The sequence below is a fragment of the Schistocerca piceifrons genome, chromosome 11 (genome assembly GCF_021461385.2).
Source record: "Schistocerca piceifrons isolate TAMUIC-IGC-003096 chromosome 11, iqSchPice1.1, whole genome shotgun sequence".
Classification (NCBI taxonomy): domain Eukaryota; kingdom Metazoa; phylum Arthropoda; class Insecta; order Orthoptera; family Acrididae; genus Schistocerca; species Schistocerca piceifrons.
The window spans coordinates 63298973-63320815 of NC_060148.1; the positions used below are offsets into that span (position 1 = coordinate 63298973).

At 40.0% G+C, this 21843-nt stretch overlaps 1 protein-coding gene across 1 annotated transcript in view; it reads right to left on the reverse strand.

Annotated features, from left to right (window-relative positions):
* Window positions 1–21843, reverse strand: part of LOC124720367 (ankyrin-1-like) — a 76496-nt gene that overhangs the window by 5211 nt on the left and 49442 nt on the right. Inside the window, exons 2-3 of the mRNA XM_047245695.1 lie at window positions 13527–14100; window positions 11208–11348 (exon numbers count right to left, since the gene is read on the reverse strand). Coding sequence (XP_047101651.1) covers window positions 11208–11348; window positions 13527–14089 — 704 coding nt within the window. The 5' untranslated portion in view covers window positions 14090–14100. The remainder of the gene's footprint in view (window positions 1–11207; window positions 11349–13526; window positions 14101–21843) is intronic.

Below are 21843 nucleotides of genomic sequence, written 5' to 3' on the forward strand. Positions count from 1 at the left end.
TTAGAAAATTATGATGGTGCAGAAGATTCATGATCTTGATTATGATGAACAGAGACAGTTTTGTGAGAGAACGCTTTATGTACTTGCTGCTCATGATGATGTGTTGATGATAAGCGATGAAGTGCAATTTCACAGACAGTTATGTAAACACACGAAACTGTCACTACTGGGCAGCAGACAACCCACAAGACGTGCATCGAAAGTCAGTGTGCAGCATGTGAAGTGTCCAAAGTGGGAATAGTTGAGCTTTATTTTTGTGAAGGAAGTTGTGTTAGTGTAACAGTGAATGCTGTACATTAAGTTGCAATGATACACAATTTCATGCATCCACAACAGGACAGTATAGGGATGAACATGGCAGACATGTGGTTCCAACAACACCCCCCATGGCTAATGATCCCTTTCGTAGTTTTTCAAGAAATGTTTCCCCAACATGAGGTCTCATGTTTAGTGAGCCACCACGCTCGCCAGATTTGTCAGTTTGTGACTTATTCTTATGGGTTACCTAAAAAGTAAAGTGTACTGTAACAAACCTCATACACTCAATGACGTGAAAGTTGCAATACGTTAAGAAACTCCTGCAGTTTCACTACATGTTGATGAAATTGATGGTGAGCTTCGAAGAAAGACTTTTAATGTGTATTTATAAAGAAGGCCGGTATCTGCCTGACGTTTTTACAACATGAAAAACGTGACAATTTATAGATTGGTTACATTACCAATTGTAGTGATGTGAGTACATTTTGTATGTGATGAAAATAGAGCCAGTTACACTAGTTTCAAATCCATGCATTCTTTTTGTGCCACCCCGTACTTTATTCCACTACTCCATCATTCTTCCACTACTCCATCATTCAGGTTTTATGGCTTTGGCACTGTGTTTTCCTGTTAAGGGCATTTCCATCACTGATGAGTGGTTCTGGAACTGCAACATAACATGTGGTTCTCTGCTTATGGAGCTCCCTTGGTGTTGCTTTGGTGCTGGCAGGGTTTGTGTGTGTGGCGCTCAGTTCTGCAATGACCTTTGCACCCTCTTATTTTTTCATCACAGTTCTCTTCAATGAGTGTCCACATGATGGACACACTGCACACATTTGTGGCCACATTGTGACTTAGCTTCTGCTGTAAGTGGTATAAATATTTGCTAGGTGACTCTTGAAACACTGAAAACTAACCATGGTTAACCAACATTTCAGTTCACTTATCTGTTATGTAATGAACTAACAACTACACAGAACAAGCTGTTCTGACAAGGACTGACACTTGTAATGTATTGAAAACATAGCACAGGTGCCATTTGTGGTAAAATATGAGGACAAAACCAGCAGGCCTGCCTAGCACCCGCATTTATGTTTAAGCACACATTTTGCATGATGTGCCAGTTTTTTTCGTCAAACTCCTCTGTTAATTATTGGAAAGTAACAGAATTAGCTGACTTAACGAAAACAAGTACAAGTGGACTGTGTGATATCACTTTGTAACGCATATGTGAAGTGCAGCAGCTTAATAAGCACACACTAAAATATAATTTTTTATCTAAATTCAAGGAATAATGATACTCTGAGTACAATAATGATGAATTATGGTTAATTGTCATGAAATATAGTATCCACTCAAAATCATGCACAAGGAAGGTAAGCAAGAGCTGAAACTCAGACTTAGAAAATTTAGACATCAAAATCTAATTTTAGATATTATTCAGCTTTATGTAAAAGTGCAGGACTTATGTAAACACCAAAATAAAATTTATATTTAAAAAGTTATAATGTTTTGTAAATTTATTACTGTGGAAAGGTATTTTGAATGTTTTGGCAATGATAACAGTATTATTTCAGCATGTTTATTATTATGAAGTGATTTTAATGATTTAAAAATCTAATTCTGTAACCTTTACTGGAGAACTACTACACTTGTAATTCTAAGCAATGCAGTTACTTTGTTAAACAATGCCTGTACTCATGCCTGGATCACTGTAAACTACCAAGGAATTGCGCCAACAGCTGAGGGAGACTAGAATTTTTCAAGTCTGTAGAGGTCAATGTTAAATTCATTTTCAGACATGAAATGTGTGCTAGTTTTTTATGCCAATATGAGGGCTGGTTAATAAAAACAGGTTGATTTTTGCCCTAGCTTCCGTTATAAGTTCCCTATCTGTACCATAACATTTGAAAAGGGCAAGTTTTTATGTATAATATCCACAAGCGGCAGCACTCTCATATCAATAGGCAGCTGTTATTTGCATTTTGCATACCAGATAGTGGAGGTGATATGAGAGGAGCAGTTCAGCACAATAAAATTCTATGTTCACTGAAACAAAAAGCTGCAACAAGTGTAGGTTGAAGATGCACTGCCTCATGCAACCGTGTTTAGGTAGTTAAAGGAATTCAAAGAGGGTCGAATTGTCCATGCTGAGGAAGGCAGGCCTGTTGTTTTGGCTTCTGCTGTGACATAAGTCAATGTCAACACAGCTGGTGTGACTGTCAGTGAGGATTGGCAGAGAACATTACACAACCTCAGTGAAGTGTTGAGAGTTTCATACGGCAGTGTTTTTACAATTATGCATTACCATCTCCATCTCCATATGACCCATACTGTGCCCATTGTGTGCCACATCTGTTGGCTCTCAAACAAAAGGCTGTACAAGTGGAGAGAAGCTGTAAGGTGCTGTGTCTCTTTTCTGATGGAGGAGGTGCATTTCTGCAATTGGATATCACCAGTGGAGAATCATGGCTGCATGATAATTATGTTAAAGAAAATGAGATAGCAAATTGTGTAAATCGCCTGGTTCTCCAACACCAAAAATGACAGAGTTGTTCCATCTGCAGGAAAGTGAAGTTGATCACATGTTTTGACTGTGGCGGAATGACTTACCAGAATGAAACTCCCCCTCATACTACGGCTACAGCAGCATAGTGCAAGTCAGTATTGGCTAAACTGAGGAAGCAAGGAAGTGACTAGAGCTTTCTCAGTGTCAGTGGCGACTTCATCAGAACAGTGTGTGGCCTCACATTTCCCATCACTAAAGGCAAAGCTTTCTGGCATTCGATTTGAAAACTCTGAAGCAGTGCTCATAAAAAGTCAGATGACTCTCAAGGACCTGACAAAGAATACCTGCAGGACTGGCAGAGATGTTATAAAAAGTGAATTCAAGTAGGAGGGAAGTACTTCAAGAAAGATCATGTAAACATTGAAATAGAGTAATAAACATCTGTCAAAAAACAACAGTCTCAGTCTTTGTTGATCAGCCCTCATAAATAACAATTCTAAAGCAATCAAAAGTTTTGGCAACATTATTTTCATATGAGCAACAAAACAGGAATTGCCTGATAGTGCAGACAACCTGAGATTTCCTTTCAGGTACAGATAACTGCAGCAAAAGATGTACACCTCAAATTGCTATCATCAAGAAACTGCAAGTTAAGCCTTGTTTGTTGACTGGGGTCCTTCTAGACTTCAAGACTCTTTTACCTACAAAGAAACAGTTTAGACATATGGTTCACATCCTCCTGATATGCTTTTTATGGACTTTTTATTATAGGTGGGCAAATCATTTATGCATGTATCACTGTTCAAAGTACAATTTGAAATTTTTCCAATAGGGCCAGAAAATATTCTGAGTATGTAATATATGATTTCCAATATTATATTTCTTTACTATGGAAATAAAAACTTGGTAACAATTTATCTTCACAACCAACATTTATATGTCCACTGTTATAACCAATTCATAGAAAATACATACTAATGCATGGTTGGAACAAATTCATAGTTAAGAACTGTGTTTTGTTGAAGTAAGGTGTGGTGTTATATTTGATACATAATGGATCATGATATACACTTTGAAAGGGACTATAGACTCAAACAGGTTTTAGCACAAAGATAATGAAACAATTTTTGGAAACAGAAATAAAAGGTTGCTGTTGTAGGTGCGACAGGAAAATATACAGGTTGGAGATGAGGTGAATGTTAATAAGTGTGAAGATGATGATAATGGTATTCACGAAACTAGTGTGCTTACTCCTGTATCTAGTAGTGGACAGATGACCTATGACATAGTACCTGTTGATCAAGCAGACTTCCGAGAGTGTAACACCGAAACTGCACATAGTCCATGTTACCTTAGACCACAAATACAAAGAAGGGCAGAGTGTCTCAGGATTTTCATCACCAGTCACATGCAGAATCTGCTATAGTGCATACAAATGATTGTGCACAACAGAGTGAAATTCTATACCCATATCTTGAATGCTTGACTAAAATTGACTCTGTAGAACCATGGTATTCTTTGGTCTACTAATAATAGCTGGTTTATACACGGCACATGTGAAACTTCTGAGCAAATTTCAATCAGATGGATATTGCTTACCCATTTTTTGAGACAAAATGAGCTTTTCATGATTTTGTGGTGTTTTGGTGCACCTCTGGTCTGATGATAAAGTTACAAGAGAAGAAGGAAAAGCAGTTTCTGGATCAAAAACTGAACCTATATGGGCTGTGTTTAAAATGTTCATTGGTGCAGGTATTTTGTCTTGTATCTGTGAGCCTTACATTACCGTTTATGAGAACCTGTTTACCTCCAAGGGACAGTGCCCATTCCAGGTGTGCATTCGTTACAAAGCTGGACAGCACTAGATAAGCCACACGGGGTAGCCATGTTGTCTGATGCACCTTGTTATGCTTCACTCGTCGGAGGTTCGAATCTTCCCTTGGGCATGGATGTGTGTCTTGTACTTAGCATAAGTTAGTTTAACTTAGATTAAATAATGTCTACGCTTAGGGACCGATGACCTCAGCAGTTTGGTCCCATAGAACTTACCACAAATTTCCAAATTTCCACTAGATAAAAGTGTGCTCTGCAGTAGATTGTGAGACCAATTATCTCACATGTACAATTGTATATAGCAAAACCACGTGACAGAAGTGCAACCCTACTGATATTGGCTGCAGATTTCAATGCTGGGCCATCAGCAAGTGTCAGTGTGCAAACCATTCAATAAAACATGGGCTGTTGGAACCAAAGGCCCACTTGTGTACCCTTGATGTCTGCAAAACACAAAGCCTTACACCTTGCCTGGGCCTGTCAACACCACCATTGGATTGTTGATGATTGGAAATGTGTTAATTGGTCAGACAAGTCTCATTTCAAATTGCATTGAATAGATGGACAAGTATGGGTACGGAGACAACCTCATGAATCCATGGACCCTGCACATCAGCAGCAGACTGTTCAAGCTGGTAGAGGATCTGTAATGGTGTGGGGCGTGTGCAGTTATATGGAACCCATGATATGTCTAGATATGACTCTTACAGGTGACACGTACATAAGCATCCTGTCTGATCATCTGCATCCATTCATGTTGTGCATTCTGATGGACTTGGGCAAATTCCAGCAGGACAATGCGACATCCCAAACGTTCAGAGTTGCTGCAAAGTGGCTCCAGGAACACTCTTCTGAGTTTCTTCTCTTGTCCACCAAACTCCCCAAACATGAACATTATTCAGCATATCTCAGATGCCTTGTAACATGTTGTTCAGAAGGTATCTCCTCTCCCTTGTACTTTTTCGGAATTATGGAAAGTCCTGCAGGATTCATGGTGTCAGTTCCCTCCAGCATTACTTCAGACATTAGTCGAGTCCATGCCACGTCATGCTGCAGCACTTCTGCATGCTCACAAGGGCCCTACACGACATTATGGAGGTGTCTCAATTTCTTTGGCTCTTCAGTGTATATTTCTGAATCTGTATACTGTATTCATCTCTTGGTTTCCCTCTGCAATTTTTAACACCACACTTCCATCTAGTACTGATTTCTCAGGATGTGTTGTACCAACCGATTCCTTCTCTTAGTCAGGTTGTGCCACAAATTTATTTGCTCCCAATTCTGTTCAGTGTCTCCTCATTATCTATGTGATGTACACATCTAATCTTCAGTATTCATTTGGAACCCCACATTTTCAAAGCTTCTATTCCCTTCTTGTCTAAACTATTCACTGTCCATGTTTCACTTCCATACGTGGGTAAACTCCACGCAAATACTTTCAAAAAAGACCTCTTGACACTTAAATCTATACTTGGAGTTAACAGATTGCATCCTCTACTTCAGCAATCATCAGTTATTTTGCTTCCCAAATAGCAAAAATCATCTACTACTTTAAATGTCTCATTTCGGGATCTAATTCCATCAGCATTAACTGATTTAATTTGAACACATCCCATTATCCTCGTTTTGCTTTTGTCCATGTTCAGCTTATATCCTCCAGTTCATTCACCTGCTCAGACAAAAGCAGACATATGTCTGTATATGTGCGGATGGATATGGGTGTGTGTACAGGTGTATACCTGTCCCTTTTTCCCCCTAATGTAAGTCTTTCCACTCCCGGGATTGGAATGACTCCTTACCCTCTCCCTTAAAACCCACATCCTTTGATCTTTACCTCTCCTTCCCTCTTTCCTGATGAAGCAACCGTGGGTTGTGAAAGCTTGAAATTTGCGTGTGTGTGTTTTTATTGTGTCTATCTACCAGCGCTGTCTCGCTTGGTAAGTCACAGTATATATATATATATATATATATATATATATATATATATATATATATAGTTCTTTCATACATGTCTTAAACAACAGACACCAATTTGATCCAACAGCCTTTATGAATTAAGACACACAGGGATTTGAACCCAGATCTCGTACTTACTAGGCAGATGCTCTGACCACTAAGCCATCTGGACACAGTGATCTCTGCAACTGCACAGACTACCCTAGCAAACCTCCCTTCAGACACAAATTCTCAATGTATCAATCATGGACTACCAATCAAGAGGGACACTACTATAGTAATGTGTGGATACTTTGAGAATTTGTGTCTGATGGGAGGCATGCTGGGTAGTCCAAGCAGTTGTGATAGTAATTGTGTCTGGATGGCTTAGTGGTCAGAGGGTCTGCCTAGTAAGCATTAGAACTGGGTTCGAATCTCAGTCCAGCACAGATTTTCAACTTTTCCTATTGATTTAAATCAATGCCCACTTGGTATGAATATAGATATATGGATGAAGAACATCACAAAAAGTTTACTCATAGTGTGGACACAGAATCAAATGCAAGATCTCTAGTGAATTTTTACAGTGTATTCAGTAATGAAAGTTTGATGGGAGAGGACGACGATGACAATTATTTTGATGGATTTGGCTTACATAAGTTAATGACTAATGTTGTAGCATATATAGATGAAGAGTTTACAACTAATGTTGATGCTACAGTCATGTACCTGGCGGGGGGGATTGCATTAGATGTTAACAGTAAAGAGAGTGAAAGGAATGTGTTAAATGGTTATGATGAGATTAGTGATTATCAGTAATGAGGATAGTGAAGATATTGTAATGATGTCGAGCAGAAAACAGGAAGTGAAATAGATTTGTATAAAGGATTAAGATGGTACAATATATGTAGAAGTTCGAGAGAGTGTTTTCGAGGGAGGTAGTTATGAGAACAGTGATGATAATTATGCCTACTTAGGCCAGAACTGTGACAAGAGAGGAATGTAAGAGTAAGATTTTACCAGTTGATATTATTGATTACAGGTAGTTGTTATGAAGATAAAAAAAAGAGTTTGATAAATGCATAAGGAATGAAATTTTAAAAGTTACTTGGAACCATTGTTATAATGAAAGTAGAGATGGTACAATGATAAATGCAGTGGAAAGGGTACGTGAAAGTTTGCATCCAGAATGGTGGGAAGAGACAAGAAACAATTCAGATAACTTAGAACATACTAATACTGCTGTGGGTACCATGCAACTAAGAGTAGAAAGACACACACAGATAAAGATGAAATAATAGATGCAGGCTTAGCAGAAATTGAGAAATATGTTTTGTATGATGAAGAAAATAAGGACGATAGTAAGAGACAAGGCAGTCCAGACATTCATATGGAAATTGATAAGTTGAGAGGGAATCAATTGAATTGGAATTCCAATTTCTGATGTGTATGAAAGTTAAGGGGTAGAACAAAGCACAAACAGATTTTGTTGAGTTGTCTGTGATGGGTATTTAGATTAAAGTAGCAATGAGGAGTTATAGTGAAGTTGTGAGTAAGTAGATTCTACTGTCAGAATCAATAACCTAACATTTATCCAGGGATACTTTGTGACAGCTGATCCCAATGAGAAAGTTATTTTGGGGATGAACTGAATAGAAAAAACTAAAGTACGATTTTGCAGGGCAGCCAAAGAGCTCAGTTTTAGTGAACAGTAAAGTTGTATTTCTTCTCAAACAAAATTAATCATTATAAATGGGAATATAATTTATCAGATCAGGGGGGAGGTATAAAGTATACAGGGTGTTACAAAAAGGTACAGCCAAACTTTCAGGAAACAATCCTCACTCATTATGTACTGTACTTCCTCGATTCACCGTCAGTTGGCCCAATTGAAGGAAGGTAACGTTGAGTTCGGTGCTTGTGTTGACATGTGACACACTGCTCTACAGCACTAGCATCAAGCACATCAGTACGTAGCATCAACAGGTTAGTGTTCATCATGAACGTGGTTTTGCAGTCTTTGCAATGTTTACAAATGCGGAGTTGGTAGATGCCCATTTGATGTATGGATTAGCATGGAGCAATAGCCGTGGCGCGGTACGTTTGTATCGAGACAGATTTCCAGAACAAAGGTGTCCCGACAGGAAGACGTTCGAAGCAATTGATCGGCGTCTTTGGGACCACGGAACATTCCAGCCTATGATTCGCAACTGGGGAAGATCTATAATGATGAGTACACCTGCAATGGACGAGGCAATTCTTCGTGCAGTTGATGACAACCCTAATGTCAGCGTCAGAGAAGTTGCTGTTGTACAAGGCAACGTTGACCACTTCACTGTATGGAGAGTGCTACTGGAGAACCAGTTGTTTCCATACCATGTACAGCGTGTGCAGGCACTATCAGCAGCTGATTGGCCTCCATGGGTACACTTCTGCGAATGGTTCATCCAACAATGTGTCAATCCTCATTTCAGTGCAAATGTTCTCTTTATGGATGAGGCTTCATTCCAACGTGATCAAATTTTAAATTTTCATAATCAGCATGTGTGGGCTGACGAGAAACCGCACGCAATTGTGCAATCACGTCATCTACACAGATTTTCTGTGAACTTTTGGGCAGGCATTGTTGGTGATGTCTTGATTGGGCCCCATGTTCTTCCACCTACGCTCAATGGAGCACGTTATCACGATTTCATGTGGGATACTCTACCTGTGCTGCTAGAACATGTGCCTTTACAAGTACGACACAACATGTGGTTCATGCACGATGGAGCTCCTGCACATTTCAGTCGAAGTGTTCGTACACTTCTCAACAACAGATTCGGTGACCGATGGATTGGTAGAGGCGGACCAATTCCATAGCCTCCATGCTCCCCTGACCTCAACCATCTTGACTTTCATTTATGGGGGCATTTGAAAGCTCTTGTCTACACAACCCCGGTACCAAATGTAGAGATTCTTCGTGCTCGTATTGTGGACGGCTGTGATACAATACGCCATTCTCCAGGGCTGCATCAGCGCATCAGGGATTCCATGCGACAGAGGGTGGATGCATGTATCCTCGCTAACGGAGGACATTTTGAACATTTCCTGTAACAAAGTGTTTGAAGTCACGCTGGTACGTTCTGTTGCTGTGTGTTTCCATTCCATGATTAATGTGATTTGAAGAGAAGTAACAAAATGAGCTCTAACATGGAAAGTAAGCGTTTCCGAACACATGTCCACATAACATATTCTCTTTCTTTGTGTGTGAGGAATGTTTCCTGAAAGTTTGGCCATACCTTTTTGTAACACCCTGTATAGATGATAAAGGTTACACTGAAGAAGAGGAAAATAGTTTAAATGAGAGGGAAGATTGGGAATATTAACATTGTTGTATCCTTCTACTAGTGTGTGTGAGGGTGTTGAGTGAACAGTGTTGCAGTGTGTACACAAATCGACCACTAACTGCATCAGTGCTGGCCAGTCACTAGAGGCTGCCTAGAGGAAACATGCACATGGCAACGTCTCCACCATGGCATCTACTTGTGATTCATGCCTGTATATGCATGGAGCAGCACTAATTCACCCTCATTATGTTCTTTTATTTGCACCCAGTCACTTCAGTTTTTCTGTTTATGGCTTATGTTGCGGCTTCTGTATGATTCTTTTGTCTTGTCACATTAGAAGTCACAAGATGATTATTCCCATTATTGTTCAAAGGTTTATGAATAAAGCCACATTTCTGTTACTTCAATTGGTTTCATGTTTTACCTGGTTACTACAATCATAATTTTCAACTAATGATCAACTTCCATTGTGATTTGTGGCTGATGATCTCCATTCACGATTTCCAAATGCTAACATCATAGGTACTCTTTATATATCCTTTGCACTAAGGTATGTCGTGGTCCTCCATCAACTCTGTTCCCCACTTGTTGTTATTCCCACATACGCCATGTGAGAAGCTCTGATACTAGTGTGTGAACATCATAAGTGGGAATATCAGTGACAATGAATGTTGGAGTCTGGATTGGAGACACACTCAGACAGTGTAATAGTTACGGTGACTGCTTGTGTTAAGCATGATAGCCAGGTTCAACTTCTATTTTGGCAGAAAATTTCAATATTTAGGGATTCAAAAAATCATTTGACTAGATATCAAATCACATTGGAACGCACCCATAGCAAGCCATAAGCTCACTCAGATGTTAACATTCACTGTTTGCCTCATTTTTCTGCTTAATGTTGCTTCAAGATGTGTTTCTGAGAAACTCCAATTAGTAATTCTCACAACATCTCGGTTTCCTGGAATGGCAGTGCACCAAAACCCTGCTTTCACAACAGTTTCCTTGAGGACTAAATTTTATGACACACAACCATGACAGAGAGCAGAAACTACATTGAAGAATCTCTGGGAAATAATACAGTTTCTATGGCACACTTCCCATATAATTGCATTTATGTGACTTTGAACTGAACATAGTTCTCACTGTTAATCCAGAAAAGGATGTACACCTCCTTCATGCACACCTGTTCAAAATTTTAAATGTCACCATATCATAACTCAAAAACATAAAATAAGATTTTTCCTCATAAAGAGGAAAAAACAGGAAATTCAATTTTACAGTAACATATTTAACACCAAAATAAGTAGCACTGTGAGCGTGGAAACAGCACAAGTGGAACTCACCTCATGCGAGAGACGATGGCATTGTCCGGCGGAGGAGTATGGCTGGGAGCTGTGAGTTGCGCATTGGTGACACGAGTCTGGCTGTGGTCCCTGTGGAACTGAGAGCTGGAGGTGGGGGTGCTCCCTGTAGTGGCCAGCATGCTGTGCATAGAGGCAGTGGGTGGGTGAGTGCTTTCACATGGGGGTCAGGAGGTTGCTTACTTCAGGCAGTACTGCATTGCGATTGGGTACAAATGTAATAGAACACATGCTGCCACCAAAAATGGTCTATCATTTAACATAAATTACTTACAGTCTCCACAGGTGTACCTTACTACAAACTAAACAACAAACTGTTCAAAATTATGCACAAAGTAAAGGTAAATATAAGTGCCAATAGTATTGCTGGACTAACAGGAGAATTACTGTACAGAACAGTTCTAATACATCACTAAAGCAATAATCACACAGAAATTATAAAAGCATTAATGAAGTTGTCTCACATCTGTAAATGTATTTAATGTAAGACTGATCATCAAATGTTGTTCAAATCATTTGTAGCTTGTGTGTCACAGACTAGGCTATAAGAGGACAGAGAAATGAACAGAACAGACATAAGGTTTTGAACATAGCAACAAAGGCAATTCAGAGAAGATGGCATTCCACAAGGGTGATGATTCATGACAGAATGGAGCTAAATCAGTGGCAAATTTAGCTGCCATTAAAAATATTAGTAACACCATAGAGAACTTCAAACAAAGCAGGAGAGCAGAGATTAGATACCTATTTCTAATCTAATCTAATCTAATCTAATCTACCATGCTGACAATTGTGTTAACCAGTACACACCATCCATGTCTGCACTGTAGAATGGAGTGTGCTAAAATAGAACTCACATTCAGGGCTACGGCTTAATAGAGAGGAGTCAGTGTGAAAGGAAGATCCAGCATCTTCTGTGAATGCCTGCAGCAGCTATTTGGTTATATTGATTCGTTTGTTTTCTTTTAGGGTGTGCATCAGGTGGGTTACAAGTTATCAGCTAGATCCTACTGCGCCTGTGCTTACAGCACCTTGTTTATGGGATGTCCTGGATACACAACTCCACTGTGGCCCATACACTTCTTGTTAGAGCCTGGTGTATTTCGTATGATGTGCCTTAAAAATTATATCAGATACCCCCTGTACTGTTTGGAGGTAATAAAATAATTTACTAAGGAAATTGTTGGCACATTGTTGTCATATACTGAGGAAGTAAAGCCAATTACACAACACCCAAAGTTGTACGATTCCGTACTGTGGCAGGCACACGATGTGGCAGGATGAAAGAAATGTCAGCTCTTAATTACAGACCAATACACTGCACTTCTAATTAGGTGTTTTTATCCAGTGCAATCATCAATATTAATGTGGCTGCTTGTGAAAGTTGGGACTGCCAGTTACTAGGCTTCTGACATATGAAGAGATCTGTCTGTCAGCTCTAAGATGTGGTTATGGCCACTGAATGTGTACTGTGGGACATGAATGTGGGAAAGCTGTGGGCCTAGTGATAAGCTTTATTACATGTAAAAGTTGTACTAGGTCAGCATTTATAGTTGGCAACATGAGAAATGGGACTCTGTAAATATGTTATTCCCTTCCCTCTCTCATGTTTGAGCATACTACAACGCCCCTGGTGCTAGTAAAGAGTGACATACTTTCTCAACTTCAACTTGTTTCTAATGCTGCCATTTATAGGTGTATCATTATCAACAGCAGTAAAGACACAAAACTACAGGAGGCTGCTTTTTGTAAAGAGGTTTACTGTGACCTTTAAATCGTGCAAAACAAGAACTGTGAACTCGCTTCTCTAGCTACAAACTGCTTCTGTCATTGTGTCTGTTTTTGTGTTGAGAAGCGCACCTTTGTAGCCCCAGCGTGAATGCTATCTTCTGGGTACACTGTAAACAATTCTTTGTTCAGAAGCTTGATGCCAAAATTTAAATAACAATGTGTTGTACACAAGGAATATAACTGAAGTGATGAAAAAATAAGAATGGATTTGTTTAAGATGAAAACAGGTTACGAAGCTACAAAAAACTATACATTTCCACGATCTTCTAGCTTACTTAACTCCAAACAGACGTTTAGAGAACCATTGAACCTGTTATGAAAAGGAAATGAAAGTATCGTTAGTTACTTCGGAATGACCATCGATGGTGCATATTACAGCACAGACAAATCTAATGAAAATCAGTGACAAACAGTTTAACACACACACACACACACACACACACACACACACACACACACACACACCAAACAAAATGGGAATAAAAGAAGAATTGCTTGTCTTGTGCTTACCTGGTTTCTGCTGATGGCTCAGCGAGGAGCCTAGTTACTTCAATCACATCTTCAAGCTGGTTCCGCATTGCATCTGCCCAACACTGTGTGGCCAATACTTTGTGCGTGTGGGCCTTCACGAAAGCGATGGCGGCCGCAGTGAGGTTCTGACATGAGTATCTCACAGCGAGGACAGCCGCGGCCGCTGCGTTGTCGACGGCCAGCTGTGCAATCACCTGCTGCTCACACAAAGATTTCAGGGCTGACAAGCCGTATTTGTCTGCGACTGCCAGCAGTTTGGGGGCCATGTTGGGCAGCTTGGGGGCCTGGAGCGTATACATATAGGTCAGCATCTGCCTCAGCACTTCGCCTTCCACGTCTGGAATAGTGACTTGGCCACTGCTGGCCTCCAGCGTGTCGTGCTGGAACATGGCAGCCAACACGGGGCTCCTGGCAGACAGGACTGCCTTGTGCGCCATCAACCGTGTCTCCCCCGCGATCATCGTCACAATGGCGCCATCCTCTGCATCCAGAAGGGCACCCAGGTCCACGGCTGCAGTCTCAACATTGATAATGGGTGCCATTGCAGATGTTTCTGAAACATAGCATCACTGAGCAGCCCTTTTCCTTTACACAGCACTCTCAATATTTGTACATTGTACAGGCGGATGAAACAACAGTTGGTAAATACCTTATTGTGTGTAGCTGATCCCACAGATAATAGCTACAGATCTTCAACAACACAGCATTACTATTTACAGATCTTCAACAACACAGTATCACTATTTCCCTTGTTGTTTCAAAATACCCTCATTCTGCACATGCCTTCAGAATGGGTGAAGACTGTTTCTTCAGTTTCTAGCTACAGTGCTGTGTCACTGGATCTCGAAGTCTTTCAAGGTGTAGGTCTAGCACAATACCAACAAGGTCAAAAAGAGCTATTGAAGTGCTACAGTAGATGCCTTTATCTGATAATCTCCCCACAATAACATGTATTCTGACGTTTATGTTTATGGCTGAAGCTCCAAAACTGGAGTACAGCTTTTTGAGTTATCAACTGTTGTTCCATGATGTGTCACAATGCTTGTGACCTCAAGAAAATATTTAACATCAAATCCTAGATTTATTGTGTCATAGAATACATTTTAGGCTAATGATGTATCACAGAAAACAGAGTTTTCTCATCAGGATAAAGAGTTGACAGATGTTAAGGATGTATATCTCTACCCATAATTCAGTTTATAATAAACGGGGAAACTACAAGTGAAAACAATCTCGTCATCTTAAGCACTATAATGATGATCAAAGTAGCAGTAGTTTAACTAAACAATAAATGATAATCAAATGTATTGAAATACACATTGCTGCACACTGTAATTGAAGAGTTCAGTGTTAAAGGTCACGTCCCCCTTCTTCTTATTCTGGGGTGTGGAAGAGTATTTATAATATCACTCTTTTCTATTGAGCAAATGTCTTCTCTAGGAGGGACCTATATTGTGGTTTGGCCACTGATAAATGAAGATTTCCTCGACAACAAAAAAATGGGGTCAACTGCATCAAATTTAAGCACCTCCCCCACATAATGTCTTAGTTAGGTTTTACCAGCGTACCTTACTACTGTGCAGTCAGTTGTAGTTAATCGCTCTACAGCTTTCAAAGCCCAATCATTCCCTTGTTCTGCTTCTTTCTCCACAGTTCCCCATTCCTCCTCTTGTGCCACACTCTCCTCCAAAACATCACTGTAGTAGTCCTCGTCGGATTCTCTGAGGCTGTACTCATCACTGTCTCATTCTGAAGTACCTTCCATAATTTATGAAGCTCCCGCATGTTGCAATAATTATAGGTCAGCAACTTCTGTTAAGCACTACATCCGAAAACCAGCCAAAGTTTCAGATTTCTCTTTCTTTATTCACTCAATGACCCATTTTCAGATCATTTTAACATATTCAAGAACAGTAATCCCAAAAATGCAAAAACCATGTCAAGAATGCACAAACGAACAGTTACACTGCATAGAGATAACTGGGCTGTAGTGTTTCTTTGCGCATTTTTAGCACACTTTTTGCATTTTTGGAAATACCATTTTTGACTATCTTATGATGAAAATTGGTCCCAGGCCGAAACTAGTCACTGAGTAAAAAAAGTGAAATTTGCAGCTTTGGCTGGTTTTACATTGTACTTCCATAAGCTGTCTCTTTTTAGAGATTCTTTTGCGAGAACCAGCAACCTTCCTACTGGTCATCCCATCAGCCTCATTTTTTAGTGATTTCTTAACTTTACGATCTTGTTTCAACTTTTCAATTGCTTCCGTTTACTTTTGTCGAGATATAAGCCTCTTATGCATTCATGTGAAGTTTTTGCCTCTTGCGTGGGTAAACTCCTCCATTTAGAAAGCCTGTCTAACGGAAGGGCCTGTCCTCTCCCCATGAAAATTGAGTGCTGCAGCAAGTGAACAATCCTTTCCCCCACTGTTGAATTTTCATGGAAAAAATGAACAGCAATGCAAACACACATAAAATGTTTGAAAGGCTAATGCATTCGTTAAACTACAATATCAACACTATTTACTTACCCCCACAAAACAGAAAATATTGCAAACAATTCCTTGACGATAATATAGAAGCGCTGTTGATCTCAGTAACCTTACTGTAATGGGATGCATGACTAAGAAGCTTCTAGAAATGCTACGACTGATACCAGTGCATTCTACGTTAGAACGAAACACACATAGTTCACTATATGACCACACGGTGGCAGTTCTGCAAGTTCATTCACACTCACATACAAATTGATCACACTTACGAGAGACACTGGCCTTCTGCTCATTAATCTCACAAGTCCCACAGTTTTGTGAGGCAAGACTGGAAACAATATTCCTATAATGCAGGGAACAGCTTTCTGACTGGGCCTCACTGTGCATGGACGATTGTACTGATGGTGACAAAGGCTCTAACAGTGTGGGACCATAACGTCTAACCCAGTACATCACAGATTTCCAGGTGGTTCTGTCACATACACAGTTCACAGAAACAAGCGTAACTCTCATTCGAGAACAGTAGCCATTTTACTGATCTATAACTTTGATGTAAATCATATACTATTTCTATAACTCTATTGATATGCTGTCTCCATATCTGGAGCGTTGTTTGGGCTGAAACTTCCTGGCAGATTAAAACTGCGTGTTTTACTGGCATTCGGACCTGGGATCATTGCCTTTTGTGGGCAAGTGCTCCATTGACTGAGATATCCAAGCTTGACACACAACCTGCCATCACAGCTTCAGCTTAACCCTTCCAGACCCACTGGCTAAAACCGAGTACGTTAATGTTTAGAATGTATTAGCTGCAACAGCAGTATTTTCCCTCAATGGAAACCTGATGTGCATATCTGTGGGTGTTCAGTCTTTTCATCATGCACATGTGCTGCCACATGTTGGACATCACTGTACAAATATCAACAAGCGAATGTAAACACAGTCTTTGTGCAGCAGCTTGTCACCACAGGAGTTCACGGAAGTTGTTGGTTAGTGATACTGCACTGTATAACTGAGTATCATTATTATTTTCGAATGGTAATAATTGAATTATCAGTGCATTTGTCACAACAGTGTATATTTCAACACAAATTATTTTAGTCCATAAAATGAAGCACACTGTAAAAAGTATATATTCGAAACGAATACATATATTTGTATAAATTTTGCGTCTAAAATCATTAAAAAATCAGCTAAGCTCATTAGAGCATAAAGAAAAATTTTTCTCCCTCCAGCAAAAAATCAAGTCTGAAAGGGTTAATTTGTTGTTGTTGTTGTGGTCTTAGTCCTGAGACTGGTTTGATGCAGCTCTCCATGCTACTCTATCCTGTGCAAGCTTCTTCATCTCCCAGTACCTACTGCAACCTACATCCTTCTGAATCTGCTTAGTGTATTCATCTCTTGGTCTCCCTCTACGATTTTTACCCTCCACGCTGCCCTCCAATGCTAAATTTGTGATCCCTTGATGCCTCAAAACATGTCCTACCAACCGATCCCTTCTTCTAGTCAAGTTGTGCCACAAACTTCGCTTCTCCCCAATCCTATTCAATACCTCCTCATTAGTTACGTGATCTTCGGCATTCTTCTGTAGCACAACATTTCGAAAGCATCTATTCTCTTCTTGTCCAAACTGGTTATCGTCCATGTTTCACTTTCATACATGGCTACACTCCATACAAATACTTTCAGAAACGACTTCCTGACACTGTAAAAAGTGAAACGAATTAAGAGGCTTAGCATATTCCCGTACATGGCTGTAAAAGATAGAGACTGCACCAGTGGCATCATGAGACACTGCATCACCCGAGTGAGGGCGGTGTGTGGTGGCTAGCATCGAGGGGTAAGGGGTTGCCACTTATCAATCACACGGTGACAAGTAGGTGGAAAAATAGGACATTGTAACAAGTGGATCAGAGCAGATGAATTATTTTCTCACCTACTGACCCCAGTACCGTACTGGATTAATTTTTTCAATGGTAGAATGGTCGGCAAATGTTATTTTCCAACAGCTTACAGGGCACCAGACCAATTTCTGGGCAGGTACCCATTCACCTTTCTACCTGGTGTGGGTTCACTACGTTCCTTATCGATGTTAGTGGTCAAATCCACATCTACATAGCTACTCTGAAAATCACACTAATGTGCCTGGCAGAGGATACATGTAACCACTTTCATGAGAATTCTTCTATTAATCCACACTTTAACAGCATCACGTGCGAAGAATGGGCTCCTACATCTTCCTATCCTATATCCTTGGGACGTGTGCAGAGTCGGAGGCATTGAGTGGCATGATGTGTTTTTTACTAACAATCTTTTGTTCAAACTATATTCCATCGATTTCACAGACCAACAGGATGCTGTGAATTAAAAAAATACTACCCCATACATGTGAAGAATATCGATTTAATTAACTTGCATAAATTTTTTATATCATCGTGTTAGCAGTACAACAGTTAAGGGGAGGGTGTGTGCGAGTGGGTGACATGGAGCAGAACAGCAGATTAAGTGCAGAACGCTAGGTTAATTTACATAATTTTTATGTAAAACTCAGTACAAAAGTTTAAGGGAATGGGTGACAAAGAAGAAAGGGCCAGAAATGGAGTTCAAAAGCATGTCAAATTCGAAAAGTGTACCAGAAAATGGTGGGAGGACGTAACTAATTACTTCATTTGGTATCAAAGGCGGTACAATAGTTTAAGGAAATATGGGTGACATGTAAAAGCACTTAACAGAACAATAGGTTAAGTGCCAACAAATGGGCAAACATTAGGTTGACACCCAGAGCATAGTGCTGAACATTAGGTTATGCATCATGCTTGTCTATGTAATTACTTCTTACAGACCTACATGTTTCCAAACAGCAGAGAATGATGAGCAAGAGAATTCCAACCCCCACAAACTGATTTTTTATAAATAAACAACATACCCTTGATTTTCCCGTTATGAGGCCCTTCCTCTCCATCACCAGACCGCCATCTTGGATTATGTCAAGGAAATGATGACAGTGCCCTCTGGTGGCAGTACTGTGTACTAGGTCAGTTGGACTCCAGACCTCATTGCAACCACACTGTTCCCTGCCATCTTGGATAACAGTACTTGCATCATCAGCTGTCTTGGATTACATCATGGGTGAGAGTGCCCTCTGGTGGTGGTACTGTTTACTAGGTCAGTTAGAGTCCAGACCTCATGGTGAACACACTGGATGGCTGTATTGCATCAAATTGTTTAAATAAATGGTGTGTGCAAAATAAAAAACTTTATATCTAATGAAGGTTGAGTCCTCTCCTCACCATTTCCTAGGATGAGGTGGCAATCGGGTGACTTAGGTTAGTGGAGGTAGTCCAAGTGCCCTTTCTTTTTCACTATTTTCTTAGGTTAGTAGAGATAGCTTGTTGACATATCTACCAGACTTCCTGCTAATCCCAAGGAATAGGTGGTGGTTGGATGACTTAGGTTAGTGGCTGTACTCCAAATGACCTATCTTTCCGCCATTTTTCTTAGGTTTGTAGATGTGTGTTGCATTATCCTGATGGAATTTGAACTTGCCGCCATTTTCTGGGGGAAGGGGTTAAGTTATTGGAGGTAGCCCAATTGATCTATCTTCCTGTCAAAATTCAAACCCCACCATAATCTGCCATCTTGAATTACGTCATGGTCGCCATATTGGGTGATGTCATGCACTTTTACCAAGTCTACACGTCGCAGTCTTGGATGACATCATCGCCGCCATCTTGGATACATCTGGCAACAATGCAGAGTGGCTCAGAACTGGCCTTGTCCCAATACTGGCATGCACTAACAGTTTGCACAGGCATAATAGCATCTTTAGGCTTTGGAAGAACAGTGCCTAGTACTAACAAATACTGAAATTGTCGATAAAGCCCGTCTACTACGGTTTATGGTGTCATCAAAATGCTGAAAAATCACATGTCAAATTCACGGTAACTAAAAATGCGCCATAACAATACTTATAGTTGGTGTAGAAAGTTGTTAGCCCAAGAAGAAACAAATGAAGAGCGGTTCAGACTTGATCCTAAGAACAAATGGGTGTACAATGACTACTTGGCCTTTGTAGATGACCTGGCCATTTTTACTAACAACATAGAGTCAGCAGTTAACAATTTCAATAGGCTGTTTCAGTCCACCTGTGCTTGGAACGGACTGATTGTATCGAAACAGTGATGTTTCATTCCGCTCTGTGTCGGACGAGATTCGGGCTCGGCACGGGTACTGAAACACATTTAACATACCACTTCATGAAACACTTTCAAGAGTGTCGAAATCGTTTTGAAAAGCAATAGCATGAAGCTTAAGATATCCGAAAATAAAGCTTCGTTTCTAGATGACTGTCCTATTCCGAAATAGCGTAACATTTGCTTTATAAACACTAACCAAACAATAAAACAACACATACTATTCACTTTCAAAATAATAAATATGTGAAAATCATTCAGTTAAATTACACTTTTTTTATAACATACACATCTCTGTTCATGTACAGTAATCATATTGAGAAACGCAAGTAAGCCTAAACATTTTGAATAAAAAAAAAGGCGCAGAGTGACGGTTATTATATACATAAATTTGATGTAGGTATAATTGCCAGCAATCTGTTTGACATATCACTGATAGTGTAATGGTGAACGGGAAGGGCTGGGAAGCATGGTGAATTTATAGTAACGGTTCGAAATACCTTGAAAGACAAAAATTTTTTCTGTTATATTTTGTTGTTTATTCGAATTATTTTGCGTTATTTGTGAGTCTATAGTCACTGTGCCTATTATCCACAATGATTCTCTTTGTGTGCATGTAAATTAGCAGTATGGGTATATAACCCATACTAAGGGAATGTGGAAATCCCAGTAGCATATCCGTTGTTTCTGCAGTTTGCTCCCACCCCCAGTTCCGTTCGCGGTGGTTCTTCTGTCTTCAGCTATGGCTGTCCTCAGCCAATTGAAAAGTATAAAAGTCACACAACACGAAAGCAGCGCATTTGCTGCAGGAAACTGCCATGACGCCCAAGTGATAGTTTCATACTTTCTGCGACATGATTAGCGCTCTCGCACCTCATTTGTGTTTATATGGACATACTTATAGAGTAGACATTCAAGATGATAAAATGTGTAGGTTTATTAGATTACAAAACACAAACTGTTTCACTGTTTCGAAACAGCATATCGAAACATTACAGTGTACTGTTTCACTTGTTTCGAAACAGTTACGTGTTTCAGTTTGCCCATCTCTAGTGTGTAAACTTTTAGATGGCAGACCTCTCCCTAGTCCTGAATCGGCAGAAGTCGGTAAACGTCGGGAGACTTCGGTAGGCACGCAGTTCCGACTGCCGCCAACATTACGTAGCTGACTGTGTTGTACAAGGTAGCCATTGTCGTCTGCTTCGTTAATGTTTTGCGCTGTACTGTTCTGCGTGTTTTCATTGTGCAGTTGTGCTAAACATTATCAAAATGAGTGAAGAGGCAGTTGCTTTTTTTAACACGTTTGCGAAACGTGTTGCGAATAATGTTAGTAGTGAAGAAATAACAGAACAAAACGTCATGCCTGACGCGGCACTTTTTCACGCATCTCGATGTTTACCACGTCATATCTCCTGAATTATATGTCGTAAAGAGACATAAATCTGCCGGCGCATTTACTGATATATGTGGATACTGTATGCGAAATATATTGCGATTAGAGTTAATAGTAACTAAATAATACATTAAAACGCCATGCCTACTGGGGCAGATTTACGGTATGTACTGAGAAACTGTAGTAAGCGACAACCTTTTTCCCCTTTCATTATTTTGT